The 18,674-nt window shown below is 37.1% G+C and overlaps 1 protein-coding gene across 1 annotated transcript in view; it reads left to right on the forward strand.

The window, feature by feature from the left end:
- Positions 1-1,542: 1,542 nt before the first annotated feature.
- The window catches only part of FBXO33 (F-box protein 33), a 28,907-nt gene continuing 11,775 nt past the window's right edge, over positions 1,543-18,674 (forward strand). The window contains exons 1-2 of the mRNA XM_088145350.1: positions 1,543-2,009; positions 18,311-18,421. Coding sequence (XP_088001476.1) covers positions 1,564-2,009; positions 18,311-18,421 — 557 coding nt within the window. The 5' untranslated portion in view covers positions 1,543-1,563. The remainder of the gene's footprint in view (positions 2,010-18,310; positions 18,422-18,674) is intronic.

Below are 18,674 nucleotides of genomic sequence, written 5' to 3' on the forward strand. Positions count from 1 at the left end.
CAGTGTTACAAGTGATGTGCATAGAATTATAGACTGCAAAATGCCTGTGCTAACAGCATGTCTACTTGCTCATTCACTAGAGACTTTAGAAAGCTATCCCTGTTTTTATATATAGCAGAAATGTATATCCATTATGATATGATATTGGTTCAGCAAACTGGAACCTCAAATTCTGAATTCAGCTGTCCCTGAATAATGGCACCGGCATGAAACAAAGCAGGTATTTAGTCCGCCATTTTACCTTTCCATGTATGAAACTAAAAACAGAATGGAGAAAAACCACTACCAAAGGTGAAACCGACAAAACTCTTGTCAATATCACCTGATTAAAAAAATAAGTTTCTCTTGCAGCAGCCCAGCTTGTTTTGGCTCTTTTTCTAACCTATCTTATGATTGATAGTTGGGGATCCCAACACATCCGAAACAGGTGTCATGTTTTGTGACTCAACAGATGCTGGCAGGTAAATAGTTCTCATCATCTGTTCTATAAATTCCTCAAACTGGGAAAACAGAAAGCTTCAAAATCAAATACAGTAGGTTAGGTTTGTTTTCTAGGAAACTTGTTAGACATGTCCATAAATTATACATTGCAGGGCAAGAGTTTATGTAGCCCTGGGGAAGTCCAATATTGGTCCCTACAAGGACCCAGGCATCCTAGGGTTCTATTATCACAAGCAGCATTTACTGAAAGGGAGGCACAAAATGCTCCACTTCAATGTGAATAGATTATTCTGCACAGAAAGTTTGTCTATTGAGCAACTGAATGATGACAGAGATCGTACCTGACCATTCTTTTGCTCCTCATTTGCCCATTTGCCTCTTAAAGCAAAATTATCAGCCTTAAATTACTATTGACACTGGAAGCAAAGATAATCTTTTTGGCTATGAGAAAAATTCCATAATTCTATTACAAGGTATCTTTTTAGTAAGCCAGCTCGGAGCTCACCAGAAGAGTGTTTCGTTTAACAGTTTCGTCTGAAGTGATTTGAGCATTGTGAAAAGGTGTCGTATCATTGGACAGTTTCCGGGTGTTTGGCTTTTACAAGCATTTTCACGCGATAACGAAAAACAACAATTTCTTCGCAAAACAGCAGTCATTTTCCTTCTATAGTAAATCTGAGAGAAATTCCTTTTCCTGTGTTAAGGCGGCTGCTGTAGCTCAGGCCACCAAAACAAGATGATTAAGCGGCGCGAAGAGCCATACCCCCTTCCCCCTCGTCCTTCAGTTGTGCTGAGTCATAAAAGCAACAGTACCCACTACCCCCGCCAGCTGGATACACTTTGGTATGCTCCGCCTATACCTCTTGCTCTCTCTCCTTCCCTCCACCCCCAGTGCGTTGATGCATTCATCCGATCATGCCCCAACCGGAACCCGATGGTACGTCCCAGGCTCCCCCCGCGGCTGAGTGCGTGGTAGGCTCCGGTGGTAGCAGAGTCCCGTCCGGTCCCGCCCCGCCTCCCTCCGCCTTGTCATTGATGTTGTTGTTTTTGTCGCAGGAGCCGGAGGGAAGGCCGGGGCCGGGGCCGGGCTTGGGGCTGCGGCCGCCGGCGGCTGGGCCGGCGATGTCGTCGGTGTGCGGGGGGTCGGTGGGCGCCGGCTCCTTGCCCAGCGAGCTGGTGGTTCACATCTTCTCGTTCCTGGCGGCCCCGGACCGACTTCGGGCCTCGGCCGCCTGCTCGCACTGGCGCGAGTGCCTCTTCTACCCGGCACTGTGGCCCCGGCTGCGCCTCAGCTTGCGCGTCTGCCCGGCGGAGCGCCCGCGCCTCGACTTCTTGATGCGCAAGTGCGGCTGGTTCGTGCGCGAACTCCGCGTCCAGTTCGCCGCTGACAACTATCCCAGCGGCGGCGGCGGCGGCGGCGGAAGCGCCAGCGGGGTCTGCGAAGAAGCGGCGGCGGTAACGGCGACGGTAGCAGAGGGGGAGGCGCCGCTCTGCCCTCGCTGGCTGGAGCTACTGAGGACATACCTGGAGCTCGTGCTCTGCGTATTAAGCAGCGTCCGCAACAACAGGTAGGCGAGCGTTTGGACCACCCACGGGGAACCGGCGTGAGGAACAAAAGAGGCGGCGGCCGGGTCTTCCCTCTCCACCACCCAAACTTTCTGTCCCACAAGGTTTCTGTACGGTGGTAGCCCGGGAAAAGTTCTCCGGGTGGAGTTCAGGGTATGGAGAAAAGCCACTTGTTAAATGCCTGCGTCTCACCCAACGGAGGCGCAGGAAGCGAGGGAGGGGAGGAGAATATGTCGCCGGCTTCTCTAGGGAAACCTGACGTGAAGGAACACTCGTAGCATGTTGCCAACTGCAGGGGAGATCTCTGCTGAGACGAGCGTTGCTGCTCTTTCTGGGAACTTCAAGTACAGTAGGGAAGTGTACTATCCTTGAAGTGTCGTCTAAACGAGGGCTTTCTTGAGCACCGTTCTCCACAAGGTGCTTCTGTTTTGATGAATTGATTGTATATTTGCCAAAAGCCTATTCGTTCTTGTGACGTTTATCCTGACATCTGACGGATGATCAGTATTTTTAAATACCTCTATTTTAAAAGTGTCTAGTGCTAATTGGATGCCAGCATCTGAGCAAGTGGACTGTGGTCTGAAAAAATGGCATAGTACATTTGTTAAGTATTTATGAGTATTGTAGCAAAATGAAATCCTCCAAAATTGGAAAAACTGGCTTGGAAGTCTCCATTCTAGTACAATTTTCAAATTAGTCAGTGCAGACATCTGTCTCTTACATTTTATTTATATATATAATGTAGAGGATGCCTGACTCCAAACAACTCACATTTTAAAAATAGGAACAATTTAAAAATTAAGAAATAGATGTCCATAGGAGACAAACATAACAGCAAAAAACTACAGGGGCTCAGCAGCCACCGTAGCCTAAGACCTTGGAGAAAAGCCAGGTTTTCAAAGGTTTTGGAACATCATTAGGGTGGGAGGTATATGGATCTCTGGGGAGGATACTATACTAGAGGGCAGGTGCCGTGACAGAGGAGTCATGCTTCTGAGATCCTGATAGATGACATTGTTTAATTTAGGTTACATAAGATAAGATTTTTTTTAAAAAACTGTATCCAAATTCGTGATCTGTTTTAGTAAAACATAGGCTCTCTTAGACCTTTGCTTTGTGTTCCACATCTCATCAAAGAACTCTTAAGATTTCTAACCTTTCAAGGTCATATAATGTAACAAAGGGGCCTAATTTGTATAGTTCTGTTCTAGGGCTGTTACATATCTTTTTCTTTCCTTCCTTCCAGTAATATTTTCATTACTGTTGTATATTCCTGCTTCACTACAATTAAAATGTCCTTTCAGTAAGATTGTGCCTTACTTCTCCATGCTGTGCTCTGTCCCTTTTTTCTGCTGGAGACAATTATGCAAAATAGGAAAATTATCTTAAGTAATTTCTGCCTTGGAGTGTAAGTAAATTATGTTACTACATTTTGCTTAAATTGTATATCTCCTAAATAAAAAATGCCATAATTGAAGTAACAAATAGGAGACAGCTCTGAATCATACATTTCTAGCCTTACATCTCAAGTCTCCTAGGTACTGTGATGCAACAGCTTTTGTCACAAGAGATCATTAGATTTATCTGTAGTGAAACATTCAAGAGTGAGTCAGGAAATTGTGTTCATGGCCCACCAAATTCCCCATGGTTAGGGTTTTGCGGCTGCTTCATATTTTTAGTTTTCACATATTGTGAAAAAGCTGCAGTGAAACCATTTAATTCTGGGGTGAATCCATTAAATTAAGAAGTCAAAGAAGAAAAGATGGAGAAGACAGCAGATAATAGTAAGCTGTAAGGCTGAAGAACAAGCTTCTAGACCCGCAGTAAGGGTGTTGCACGCTAGGTAGCTCCTCTTAAGTTAGCTGTCTCTCGAAGTTGCATCTCTTATCGGTATACTCTGATTAAGAACCACATCAAACCTTGTTGAAAACCACTAACTTGATGTAAAACCATTTTAAGTATACCATAAACAATACATATAACATTTTTACAATAAAGCCTATACAAATTGAAATCTAAATTAAAAAGGTGTTAACCCCTCCACTTCGCTAATCAAGACACTGCAGTTGGGGTAAATAATTGAACAAAGATGACAGTAATTCCCAGGTCTTTGCTGCATGTAGAAAAAGAATATTGGAGGGAGATCTTTTCACTCAAAACTGCTATACCCACCAAACTGTAATACAAGACTCATTTGTATCTTGTGATTAACCTTGGTTATTATCTATGTACTGTTATTTGTTCATGTGTACAGTTGATCTCTTCAGGCCATGTTTGTCTAGAACATGTTTCCAACATTACTGAAATCGCCCTATTTTTATCATAGACAAAATAATTATTCTGTCAAATTCACACACCACTAATTCTGCTGCAACTGATTAAGATTACAGAGGCAATCTTTGCTGCAGACAGTGTTTCGATGAACAACATTATTGCAAATGTCATCACAAAATCTACTAAGTAGGAGACTAATAATGGATAAATGTTTTTAACTACATATTTTTATAGTAAAACTGATTGCTGTATCTTTTTTAAAAATGCTGTATCTTTTACAAAATGTATTAAAGGAACAATTTTGATTAGAAAAGCAGTGGAGTGTCTACTGACAAGTTTTATAGTCTTTGTAGCCCTCTTCAAGTTCTGACCCCTCCTATAGAGGCTCAGAGATGTATTTACCTTCATAAATGTATTTCTGGAGCCCCAGAAATTTAAAGGGGAGATGGAGCACTTCAGGACTAAATTCAGAAAAAATAATAATTGATGGGAAGTACTGTACTGTAATTAATTTCATGGTTTGTCTTTGAAATTTTCTCTTTCCAAAGCTGCTTTTCCTTATAGAAAGGGGAGATCAGGCCTTTTGTTTATAATGTATACTTATGCCCAAAGGTAACTAAACAAGGATTGCTAGGCTAACGGTGTGAACAAAAGAAAGTGTTTGATATAAATTTTGGTTCTATAATAGCGACACATGATTCACATATCTGAGAAGTGTAAGGAAATGGTTTGATAAATCCTGGAAATAAGTTTGACTTTTAACCTTTCCTGTGAAATAAGAAATTACCACCTCCTACTATACATGCCAATTTCAGGTGCCCTCAATCTCCTACTATTAGCTTAGATAATTTATTTAGAAAAATGACAACTGTGGAAGCTTTGTTCTGCAACAGCAATCAACGTGGTTGCACTATTATGAGAAAAATCCTGTGGAATGTGACAAATTTCTGAGTAAAAAATGTAAGATTGCACTATATTAAAAGTGATGAAAAGTTTTATTTATTTCATTTACATGCTATAACCTAATCTCCCTTTGAAGACAGTCCTATTTGGGCAGCCTCCATTCCACTTTCAACAGATTTGATCTTAAGTTCAGCTGCATTATGTGTCATATAAGTATTTTGTACGTAGTGAGAGTAGTAACTGCATGCTAAGGCTGCAGGCAAAGGACAATAATTTGTAATCTTATTGCATCACCACACAAATAAAAATTTTCCACTTCATCTATTCTGTATGTGGACAGAAATTGCATTTGTTGTATATATATCTGCATAGAATCTTTATTAACAGGTCCAATTATAGCAGTAACCTTGATTAGCAGATATGGGTATTCAGAAAATACAAAAATATACAATGCCATGTTGCATATACAAATCCTCATCTAGCATCTGTTCTAAATCTGTTCAAGAAAGCTTGCTTCAAGTTGTGGCTTTCCATCATTTCTAGTTGTGTTGGACTAGGATTGGATGGATTCAGGTTCATTCTTAACTGAGCTATGAAGCTTGCTTAATCAGTTAAGAACAAATCTATCTCTTTCAGCGTCATCTATCTCACTGAGAAGCACCTAGTGGAAACGTTGGATATAAATGTAACAAATGAAGGCAGATTGTGCTTTGTAGTGTGGGCGGTTTGCATAGTTCCAGTGACATATTCTTAGTTTCAGATATGGAAACTTGCAACCCTTCAGGTATTATTTACAGATCCCATTATTCCTCATAGAATCAAAGAATTTTAGTATTGGACAAGACCATAAGGATCATCTAGTTTAACCTTTTACAATGTGCAGGAAAACCAGTTGACCATGTTCTCAGGGGTTACAGCAATATTTGAAGATTCACAGGTTTCTCTTTGCAAGTTTCCATATCTGAAACTAAGAATATGTCATCGGAACTATGCAAACTGCCCACACTACAAAGCACAATCTGGCTTCATTTGTTACATTTATATCCAACATTTCCACTAGGTGCTTCTCAGTGAGATAGATGAGGCTGAAAGAGAGAGATTTCTTAGCAACTTTCTGTGGCTCTCAACAACCCAGGACATAACAGACTCTTTGGGTATTGTGGGTGTGCATAGTCATAGGCCCTATCCGTGTGTATACACAACTTGAATCTTAGTTCTCCTATCTAAATATATTTAAGATTAAATACTTGGAAAACAAAGAGAATCATATCCTTTAAAGCCTTGAAAATTCTTCAATTTTTATTTTCTCTTTATTTTCCTGTTATAGGTACTAAATTTAGTTCTGACTGAGCTCTTGGTATAAAAAGAGCACACAGGAAGCCCAGTGACTGTGAAATTTAGCAATAATCACTTCTAATGGAATACTTTCATTGTATTTTTAAAACTGTGGAAGATTTCTATTTTATCAGAATGTTGGTAAATTTATTTTTCTCACAGAATTATTTCATGTTCAATTACACTAGTTACTTATTTAAAATAACTTGCAAGCTAATATTTTTCATTCACAGAATGGAGAGGGAAAACAAAAATTGCAACAATATGTTAAAGTTGATAGTAAGGCAACTAAGTTTATAACACTTTAGGAAAATGAACAGCTTCCTCCTTGGTTCCATTTTATTTTACAACTATACAATAGGCAGTATATTAGAACATTGTAAATTATTTCTGATTATATTTATTTATTTATATTTATTTGTCATATGGCCGCCCATCTCACAATCAAGTGCCTCTGGGCGGCGTACAATAAAGTTAAAAACAATATATACAAATTAATATTAATATTAAAAATGTTAAAATTATAAAAGGCACAAAACTAAAACAGAATAAAAGATTAGGCGAAGAGCAAGTGTTAATTACACTGGAGCCATGTCAATATTTCACTAGTCACCTGGGGTTCCCAGGCCTGATGACACAACCAGGTCTTGAGGGATCTCTGGAAGGTTAAAAGGGATGAAGCCAGCCTCACTTTGGCAGGAAGGATGTTCCATAAAGTGGGGACCACAGCAGAAAAGGCTCACTGTCTAGGACCCACCAAATGAAGCTCCCTAGCCAACGGGACCTGCAGCATGCCCTCTCTGCTGGATCTGGTGGGATGGGTAGATGTAATTGGGGAGAGACAGTCCCTCAAATAACCCGGTCCCAGGCCATGTAGGGCTTTAAAGGTCAAAACCAGCACTTTGAACTGGGCCCAGAAATAGACTGGTAACCGGTGAAGCTGGCGGAGCTTCGGAGATGTAAGGTGCGTTTTTCTGGAAACACACACAACTGCCTGCGCTGCTGTATTCTGTACCAGCTGAACCTTCCAGATACTCTTCAAGGACAGCCCCACGTAGAGCGCATTATAGTAGTCCAACCAAGAGGTGACTAGGGCATGAGTAACCATGAGTGTATGTGCATGTACATTTTATATCTGCAGATATACTTTTTAATATGCATATTAAAGTATTCCAGGTGTGTGATGGAACCACTTGGCTTTCAGAGGACACTTGGGGAATTTACCAAGGATCTGGTGGACAATTCTTCTAAAGGTTTAGTCACCTCATAGACTGTGGGAGTGGCTTTGGTTTTAGATAGGATTGAGCCTGAGTGGCATCTTCTTGTTCTCTGAGTTTCTCAGAAAAGTTCTTTGAGCTTCTTAGCTTATGGAGGAGCTCTAGAAGATGAAGTGGCAGAGAAGACTCCTTGAGCATCACTGGCAGAAAACAAAAAATTTGATTGAATACAAGCTAAAGCTCATGTTTGAACCTATATCGTGGCAGTAAGAGCAGCAAACCAGCAATATTTCTATTGCATCCACAGATTGTTATCCAGGGGCCATGTTTAAGCTGACTCACATCCTGAAAAACAGTTACTGTACAGGGGTGCTGTGAGGAATATTCTTAGCATCTACAGGATAAGCTCACTATGATCCCATTAGAGTTGAAAGCTAGCTGGGAAAGTCCTATAGAGGTGACTGAGTCAACAATTAAACTCAGAAAATTCCTGTTCTTAAGAATTTCTGAAAATATGATGTGATTTAATTTGTGGTATATCTGATTTATCATAAAAACAGCTAAGGAAATTATGTATTTGTTTTCTTTTTTTAAATAATTTTTCTTAACGTTTACAGATGCAAAGATAAACGAATACAAACTAAGAGAAATATAAAAAGTACAAAAAGTGCAGAAAAAATAGCAAAGGAAAAAAAAATAGCAAAGAAAAAAATAGCAAAGAAAAAAGAAAAGAGATATATAAAGAAATTACTTCCCCCTTCAACAAAACAAGTATAAACAATTTCAGTAACTTATCACCTCTGATACTACAATGTAAGATCTCTTCTTCCCGTATCTCATCTTTTATCTATAAACACATTTTTAAGCCTCGTCAATTCAGTCCTAATCAGCAAAAGTCCATTAAGAGTTACCAGAAATAAGATATATATTTTAACCTTAATCAAATAAACCAACTTTATATTCCTTTACTTTACTTTTAACACAGTAACTTACACTTTCTCTGAAAATACAACAAAAGATCTCTTCCCATATCTTATCTCTTACCTATAAACAAATCTTTAAAGCCTCGTAATTCAGTCCTGGTCAAGAAAAATCCATTAAAAGTTACAAGAAACAATATCATACATATTTTAACCTTGATCAAATAATCTAACTTTATATTCCTTTCCTTTGCTTTTAAGAATCTTGATCTTTAATCTGTTTAAATAGTGTTCCAAAAGTTGAATTCTTTTCATTTTCTCTTTGTCTCTTCTCAGAAAGTCCTTCATAAATTTAACACATCTCTTTTGTAAATTCAAGATGATAAAGTTATTCAAGTCACTTTTCTGATTTGTTATTTGTATGTCCCTTTTAATTATTAAGACATCAGTCGGTTTCATTTGTAAATCCAGCGTAACATCTTTTTCCATATAATTCTTGTAATGTGTCCTTTTTAGATCCACATACGAAACAGTCTCAGTCTCAGTCTTGTCCTCTTCTATCTCCTCTTTTAAATCCATTTTTATGATAGCAGACAATCTTAAAAGTAACTTCTGAGTGCATTGTTCCCAAATATCCTTGAATCCTTCCAAAGTTAGAATATTTTGCTTCATTCTGTATTAGTGGATTTCTTCTCCTTTAATTATAATATTTAGTCCTTTCTGGTTCCCTCTAGTGCCCAACTTTCAAAGTCCCATCTCATCATGTTATTTTCTAATCAACAAGAAACCAAGTTTGGGGAAGGTAATCAACAAATCTGTGTGATCATATACAATAAACCCTAACCAGCTATGAAAACTTACTACACAAACAATATCTTCCACACACAATCCCTGGCCCAAACAACATTCTGTCTTTGACAGCAAAGTAGGCAACAATTATTGGGATTACCCATAGTTTTTAGCTTCCTTAGACAAGTTTAATACTTTACATTCTGTCATCATTATTACTTGTGGCAAATTCTGTTCTGAACTGCATAGCAGTTACTCACTAAATGATCAGGAGTTGGCTCTGCTACCCATTTTGTATTTCCATAAAATCATAGTATCATAGAATTGGAAAGGACCTAAGAAGACATCAGTCCAAACCCCTGCACACAGTTACAATTCTATATATACTTATCTAATGCAAATATTACAGGTAGTCCTCAACTTACAACTATTCAAAGTTACAACAGTGTTGAAAAAGTTACTTGTGACCAGTCCTCACACTTAATGACCGTCACAGCGTCCCCGTGGTCATGTGATCAAAATTTGGGTGCTTGGCAACTGGCATGTGTTTACAATGGTTGCAGCATCCCAGAGTCGCATGATTGCCATTTGTGACCTTCCCAGTGGGTTTCCAACAGGCAAAATCAATGGGGGAAGCTGGATTTGCTTAATGATTGTGTGATTTGCTTAACAACTATGGTGACTCGCTTTACGACCATGTAAAAGTCATAAAATCAGGTGTGACTCACTTAACGACTGTATTGGTTAGCAGTGGAAGTTCCGGTTCCAGTTGTGATTGTAAGTCGAGAACTACCTGTATTTGAGTGTGCGTATATTTCTAATACACTTATATGACTATCATTTTTTTTAACCTACTGTATTTTTAAAAAATAAGTCCCATATTTTATTATACTTGTCCATACAAAGTCTGTGTCTATAGGCAATCAGCTCATAAGTGGCAAGTGCAATCAGATCTTCATTTAACGTACATTTATCTTTTCAGTGTTGCAATATCAGTCTTTTGGTCATAATAGGGGCACAGAGAATCCACTTACATTGTCCAGTTGTCAAATTCAATGTACTAGGTATGTAATTCAAGAGAATATTATCCTCTGAAAATTTTAGCCTTTGTCGCACAATCACATTTATATAGTCCACTATTTTCTCCCAAAACTTAGTAAGCATGGGACATTGTAGAAACATATGTTTTAAAGAACCATTATCCTTATTGCATCTCCAACACAATGCTGTTTTTGATAGTTCTTTTCTATACAAATATAATGAAGTCCAATAAATTCTAAATATTATTTTGTGTTGTATAAGTTGTAATTTGAGGTCCATTGACACTCTTGCTATAGAAGTTAAAACATCCATTGTCTAGACAATATAGGAATGTCTAATTCTTTATTCCACTCATTTCTTAACATCTGCATATCAAATTGATTTATTGATAACAGATATCTATAAAAGCTAATAGTAGATGTTTTAGTTTTAAAGGATTTAACAAGATGTTCTAGTATCTCAGGTGTCTAGAAGCTGAAAATGCTGCTGGTCCAAACAATTTTGTTAACAAATGTTGTTAACTGTAAATATTTCCATTGGGTTACATCTGATAGATGATATTTATCTCTTAATACAGAGTATGTTAAAAATTCATCTTCATCATTTATCAGTTGGTCCGAAGTCAATGTACCTGTTTCCATCCAGTTTTTCTGTATCACCATCTTTTTCCCAATTTTTTACAGTTGAGTTTCCCCATAAAGTCAATTTGGCATGGGAAAAAGGGTCAAATCTTTTTTTTATTAGACATTACATTCCATAACTTTCTAACTGATGTAATTGTTTCCAGAGATACTAGAGTTTTAGTATATTTAGATCCTAATACTATCCATCCAACCAAGGTGATATATATATATATTCCAAAGTTGCCCGAATCAGAACATTAACACCACTTGTTGGCTTCCAGTATTTAATACTTGACAATAGGTATGATGATATAGCTCTAGATTTGGAAAACTGAATCCTCCCTCATTAATTGGTAATTGCATTTTCTCTAAAGATATTCTTGGAATTGAAGAATTCCATAAAAATTTTCTAAGCAAAGAATTTATTTTCTGAAAATATTTTGCCGATATATACACCGGAGTTCCTCTCAGAATATAAATTCATCTGGGAATAATATTCATTTTGAGAGCGTTCACCTTTCCCCAAAGGGTGAGGTTTAATGATTCCCATCTATCAATATCTGAAGAAACTTCTTTCTATATTTTATTTATATTACATGTTACTGAGTTATATCCTTTGGTATACATATACCTAGATATTTAATGGATTTGGTACAAATATGGAATTGATATTCCTTAAATGGATAGGTAATCAAATTTTTACCTATTGGCATCAATTCCGATTTGGACCAGTTAATGAAGTATCCTGCTATTTTATTAACAGTGTTTATCTTTTGCATCAACCCTGGGATAGTAGTATGAGGTTTAGAGATAAGCAAAAGAATGTTGTCTGCAAAAAAAGCCAATTTGTGTTCAACTGAATTGTGTACTATTCCATAGATCTCCCTATGTTGTCTAATAGCACAAGCCAAGGATTACATGCAGATATTAAAAAACAAGGGTGAAAATGGACAGACTTGTTTAGTTCCTTTAAATAGTGGGAAAGTAGGAGAAAACATGCCATTAACTTTTATTTTAGATGTGGGTGACTCATATAATATCTTGATCCATTTTATGAGTTCCAAAGGAAATCCAGATTTGTTTAGTATAGCAAACACATACTGTTTATATATTTTGTCAAAGGCTTTTTCAGCATCTAATGATAAAATTACAAATTTTTATTTTTATTTATATCTATTAGATCTACAACTAACCTAATGTCTGCTGCTTGCCTAGTTTTTATAAACCCTGCTTGATTATTGTTAATAATGAACGCTATCACTTGCTGTAATCTATTTGGTAATATTGCTGTTAAAATCTTTGAATCTACATTAATCAATGAGATTGGATGATAATTAGCACACTGAGTATGATCTTTACCTCCTTTTGGTATAACTGTAATATGAGCCTGATTAAAAGCCAGTGATAAAATTCCCTTATCAAATATTTCTTCGTATACTTGACAAAGTTTTGGCACCTAAAGATCTATAAATGTTTTATACCACTCGACAGGGAATCCATCTAATCCTGGTGTTTTACCACCTGCCATATTTAAAATTATTCATTTAATCTCAACCTCAGATAGTGGAGCAAATAAAAGTTGTTTTTGTATATCATCTAAATGTGGTAGGTTAATTTTATTTTAAAAAGTCTCTATATCTTCATTCAATACATTCTCTGGTTTGCTGTATAATTCTGAATAAAATTTTAAAAATTGACATTTTGTATCTATTGAAGTTGTATATATTTCAATTCCCTTCACTTCTGATAATTGGAATTGTTGCCCTATTTTTCTTTTGCTTTAAGCGATTAGCCAAGATCTTACTGGGTCTTTCACTGTTCTGTTATCTCTGTTGTAAGCATGGTAGCATAAATTCTGTCTTCTGTGATATTATAGTAGTTAATTCATATTTCTTTTTCTGTATTTCTCTGTACAAAATTGTGGATGAGTGTCTAGCCATCTGTGCCCATAAATGTTTCAGTTCATTTAAATTATTTTTCCCTTTTATTTTTAATCTTTTTAAATTTTTAAACTGTTTTAAAATTTTTAAACTGTTTACTGTTATAATGACATATACTATGTCTTTTTTCTGTCATTTCTTTCACTTTTTTGTTAAAGCACTTTTAATGTGTTTTTTTCTTCTTTTTGACAATATATGTATTTCCATCATAATTATCTTTGTGTTTTGTTCCTTTTCTTTTTCTTTTTCTGTTTTTGTTTTAAAAGCATAAACAAATAAATAAGTAAATAAATAAATAAATCCAAACCTCTGCACATTACAGGATTCACTACATCATCCCCTATGCAGCCTCTGTTTGAAAACCTCCAGTGAAAGAGAAGCTCAATGCAGTAACCCATTCCACTGATTGACAGCTCTTACTGTCAAGAAGTTCTTCCTAATGTCTAATTTGTATCTGTTTCCTTGAAGTTTCATCCCATTAGTTCTAGTCTTACCCTCTGGAGCAAGTGAATAAGAGAATAAGTCTGGACCCTCTACAATGTAACAGCTCTTCAGATACTTGAAGACAGCTACCATGTCCCCTTTCTATCTTCTCTTCTGCAAGCTAAACATACCCAGATCTTTTAACTGTTCCTCATACAACTTAGTTTTCAGTCCTTTCACCAGCCTGGTAGCCCTTCTCTGGATTTGCTGTAGTTTATCAATGTCTTTTTTAAAAACGGGTGTGAAGAACTGAATGCAGTACTCCAAGTGAGGTCTGACCAAGGCAGAACAGTGTGTGATAATTACTTCATGTTCAGTCAAATATCACTTCGTTGCATTTCATATTGGTTAATTCAGTTTACTCCAGATTTCTAGCCACGATTAGCATTGTAGGCTAACACCGTCAGTTTACTTATAGGCAGTGTTAAGGCCAAAATCTACATGCAGGCATGGAGAAGATTTTGGCAACAATGAAGAATTTTCCTTCAAAACAATTAGCAGCATCAGAAGAGGGAAGTTCCTAAGGATTCCAGGAGAGGATATTTAATTCCCATTCTGTGTCAGCTGTAGACACACAATTAAGCACTTTTCAAATGGTGCTTCTTGTTTTGTTTTAAGGGTAAATAAATAATTTGCTAAGAAGTTTGCTTAGCTGTCTCCTGCAGTTCAAACAGCTCAGGGAAGTTGTTTCTTTTCTTATCCAGTTGGACAAGCTCTCAAGATTGTAATATGTTTTTAGATATCTGCCTGGTAATGAATAGGAAAATAATTGAAGAAATGTACAAATATTTTTCAAAAAACAGTACTTCCCTCCTCTTTAGTGAACTGATTGTACCAGATTTTATTGGCCTTTCAGTTCCAGAGTATAAAATAGGTCTTCAGGTTGTATGACACAATCTGAATAACTGTCACAAACTCTGCAGCCAATAGTAAATGAAGCACTCAGTACTGAAATAGAAGGGCCAGTGCCCCAATTTTGTCTACCTTTTCTACCCACAGTTAACCCTTCTATGTCTGTCTTTTCTTTGTTAATGTACAAAACATAACATAACATTGAACTTAACCAGGAATAATAATTTAAGTAGTGATGTTCTGAAATTGTTTGGGCTGTAAGGTATGCAGTATTTATAGATTATGCAACTGTGTACAACTTTCAGATGACAGTGCTCTTTTTCTAGAATCTGCTATACCTGACACAAGAAATGCCAGTCTTCAGAGCTAAAAATAGTGATAGTGCTTGATGTTCTTAGATGCTAGCTGTTGCTTCTAATTAAAATATTCACATGTTGGACTCAGTTTTCTACATAAAGCATATAGATCAGATACGAAAGTTGGCCCATTAAAATGCCTGGAAAGCAATTTATATATTTATTTTAAGAGTATATGATGTGTTCAACATATTGTCATAATTTGAACATGGATTTAGTTGCAGCATGAACATAGTCTTTGGATGTGTGTTTTTACTCCTTTTACACAATCATTGGGAAAATTGAGATGGCTTTTAGTAGAGCAGTTGTGAACAGTATATGGCCCTTCCATTGTTGCTAAACTTTAAGACCCATCAGTCCTAGATAACACAGGCAGTAATGAAGGGTGATATGAATTGAAATTCAGGAATATCTGGAGTGCTGCAGTTTGCCCATCCTTAGCATAGAATAAGGGTGGGTGCAAATCGTTTCCAGATTATTGCCTAAAAAACTATATAAGCATGCTCACATTGTCCCTGGGAATCAAGGAAGTCTTTATATTTTGATTATTCAGTAAAGTGAGATGAATTACAACTATCAATTTTCTTCAATTGGATGCTCAGCAAACAGCTAATTGGAAAAGTCTGAAACAGGATTCCTACAACATAGTATGATATAGGAATATGTAGATGCTTCTGTTGGGTGACTTAATTGTTTCCACAGTTACTAACCATAAGTCTGTGCAAGCCTACCAGCAGGAACTGATTGTATAACCATATTTACCAGATAGAGAGAAGTAATACATTTTCCTGAGAATTACTGGGATGGTTGTGTGCGTGTGGGTGTCTGTGTGATATCATCTTGCATTTGATGAGAAGAATAGGAAAGCTACTGAAAGCAAGCAAATGGATGAAAATGCAATGGGTATGACTTGGAATTTAGCTGCTGCTTCAGGAGGCTACTTGTCTGCTAAATGTAATTATTTTTTCCAATAGAAGAGAATATATGGAGCTCAGGGTTGAACTGTGGAATCCTTGGTGCCCTCTGAGCTTGGTTGCTTGCAGGCATTTCATTATACAACTAGGTAACATCATCAGTGCTAGTGAGTATGGGTGTTTGCTCCCTGTTTATATACAGTAATTTGCCCTGCCAGTGTTGGTGGGGGTGTAGTTTTCTCCTTGGTAGTTCCTTGATTAGGGTATTATTTTCTGCTTGATTGTTTTTCTGGGGTTAATCCCTGCTTATCTGGGTGTTGGTTGCTGGAGAGAATGTGTTCTGGTCGTCTTGTTTCCTTCTTAGCTTTTTTATTGTCTCTCTTGAATGGTGTTTAAATGTGGTTTATCACTATGTGTCTATTGCTGATTTTTCTGAATGCCAAGCTTCCAGGAATTCTCTAGTGTTTTTGGATTTAGCTTGGCCTAGGATGCTCACAGTTTCCCAACTGAAACTATGGTTGAGTCTGTCCATGGGCTGTAAGTTTCATCATTTAATTATTTTTATAAACTTAAACGGGCTTTCCTCTTCCCTTCCCTGTCAACTCTCCTTTTTCCTTTGCCTCATCTCTACCCAAATTTGTCTACCCAGACAAATAGGCATAGCAAATATCACACAAATATTGGTAATCCAATAGGATTGTTTGTTTCCCCCGTTTTATCTTTCTCTGACAGTGCAGCTATCCCTTCTCCTAAACTCATCTCTCTTCTTATTTTTAGCTGTTTCTGCTGGAAGGAGGGAAGTGTGGGTGTGAGAATGGTTGTGTGTAAGCAAGAGAACTACAGTACTGCATTTGCAGATAGATCAATTAATTTTATAAATGGAGTTTCTTATTTTAAGGCAGTTAATTTTAATTAGTAATTAAATAGCTAACTACTAATATTACTAATATATTTTTTTGTTTTGTTCTGGCCCTCTCATCTGGTGGCGTGTGCATGTGTGTGCACGCACACACACACACTGGCTAGCTCTGTCTGAAACCAGTAGTGGATTTTACCTGCATCCCCCAGAATAAATATGCATTTGCTCTTAAAATGGTCATTCTCCTAGTCCAAGTTATCCTTTTGAGCTTTTGGATTTAATTTACCTGAATCTTTTTTTAAACTTTAAACTAGGTAATTAAACTAGGTAATTTGGTTCACATACTGAAATATTTTAGTATGGTTTTACAATTAAACATTAATATAGCTTATATTGATAGCTTCTAGCTTTGCCATCTGGAAAGATTTGGCAAAGTACCTAATCTGTATCTGGGAGAAAGAATCCTTTTCAAAAGCTAATACTGTAAAGATTAGCCAGTCTATTGTGATTATACATGAGCCATGCTAGATAAGATTTGCCAAAAATGTTCCACAGCTTCCTTGTATGATAGTTTTTAACCAGAGGGTGTGGCAGTATGCAAAAGTGGTTGAAAGAGATGGCTACTAAAATAGTCTTTCCCACTTTAAGTTTTGCATTAATGCATTTTGTTATGTCAAACAGGCTCTTTGGGAGAAAGTCTGCCATTTTTATTCTGCTCTGCCACAGACAAACAGGCATAGCAAATATCACACAAATATTGGTAATCCGATAGGAGAGCACCCTCAACTTATTTCTTGTTATTAGTTCGTTGGTATAATTTTTGTTGCTGTTTACATCCTGCCTTTCTGTAGGAACTCAAGGTGGTCCACATAGCATTTCCCCTTTTTTTTCTCCCCACAGCAACTCTGCAAAGAAAGTTGGGCTGAAAAATAGTTACTGGGCCAAAGTTGCCTGGTCAGCTTCCATGACTGAGGGTGGATTTGGGGTCTCCCTAATTCTACTTCAAATCCTTAACCATTGCACCACTACATAATTACCTGGCATGCATGCATGAATGCATGTATCTCTCTCTCTCTCTCTCTATATATATATATCTCCTTTCTGCACATTTATTATAATCAGAGGTTATCAGGAATGTTTCTGTATGTTTTGATACAGATTATTCATTTTTTTATTTTATGTCCATTCACGAAACAACCACAATGGCTCAGAAGTTCAGCCAGGCTATTCTAGGTAAGGATCACAGTCCAGCCAAACTGAAACCTGGAACATCTTGGTTGTTTTGGGTTTCAGCTGAAACAAATCTAGAGGGATCTTACAGGGCAGGTAGGGTAAGGTTGCTGCACCTCATCTCTCTCTCCCCTCCTCTTCTGCCTAGCCCGTGCAACCACTCTCCCTCAATCTTCCCTCTCCTTCTTTTCTGTTACATTTCCTTAGCAATGCATCAACATAACCTCCACTGCCAAGTATTTCCAACTTTCACACCTGCCTCTTTCCCTGATCTTCTTGTGCCTTCCTTTTCGTTTCTAATCTTAAACTGCTGACCATCTCCTGTAGTAACCTTCCCTTTCTTCCACTCTGCCCATTCCAGAATACACTTGCCTGAAACAAATTGTTCCAAGTCTATATCTGGACCAAACACATATATTCTAGGTCTGTACCTAGAACTGCCTATTCTGTGTATGTAATGTTTTGGACAACCCTAGAAAAGAAAAATGTTTTTGAAGTAAATCTACAAATAGTTCATTAAAATGTAAGGTTTTTTCCCCTCTGAATTTTACTTTTTCTTCTAAATAGGAATCTTCAGAAATTAAGTCTGTTTGGTGATATAAGCATTCTGCAACAACATGGAATTATATCAAATACATACCTCAGCAAAGTGGATCCAGATGGCAAAAAGATTAAGCAGTAAGTTGTCTGCATCTTTTTACTACAATATTGTAAACTCCATATGTGTTGTTTCATATATACAAAATTGTAAATGCACTGGCTTTACAAGCCCATTATATAGTTACAGATCTAAATTGCTTATGATTTTGCAGTCTCTGTATTATGTACATGCTTAGTTATTATTCCATTGCACACCTCTTAGAGAGTAGTCACAAAAGCAGGATTGAAAGGTGGTTGTAATTAGTAAAATATGATTCTAAACAAAAAACAG

The sequence above is a fragment of the Python bivittatus genome, unplaced genomic scaffold (assembly GCF_059951505.1).
Source record: "Python bivittatus isolate LINGU-HERP-01145 unplaced genomic scaffold, Pbiv_v1 ctg000480_np1212, whole genome shotgun sequence".
Taxonomy (NCBI): domain Eukaryota; kingdom Metazoa; phylum Chordata; class Lepidosauria; order Squamata; family Pythonidae; genus Python; species Python bivittatus.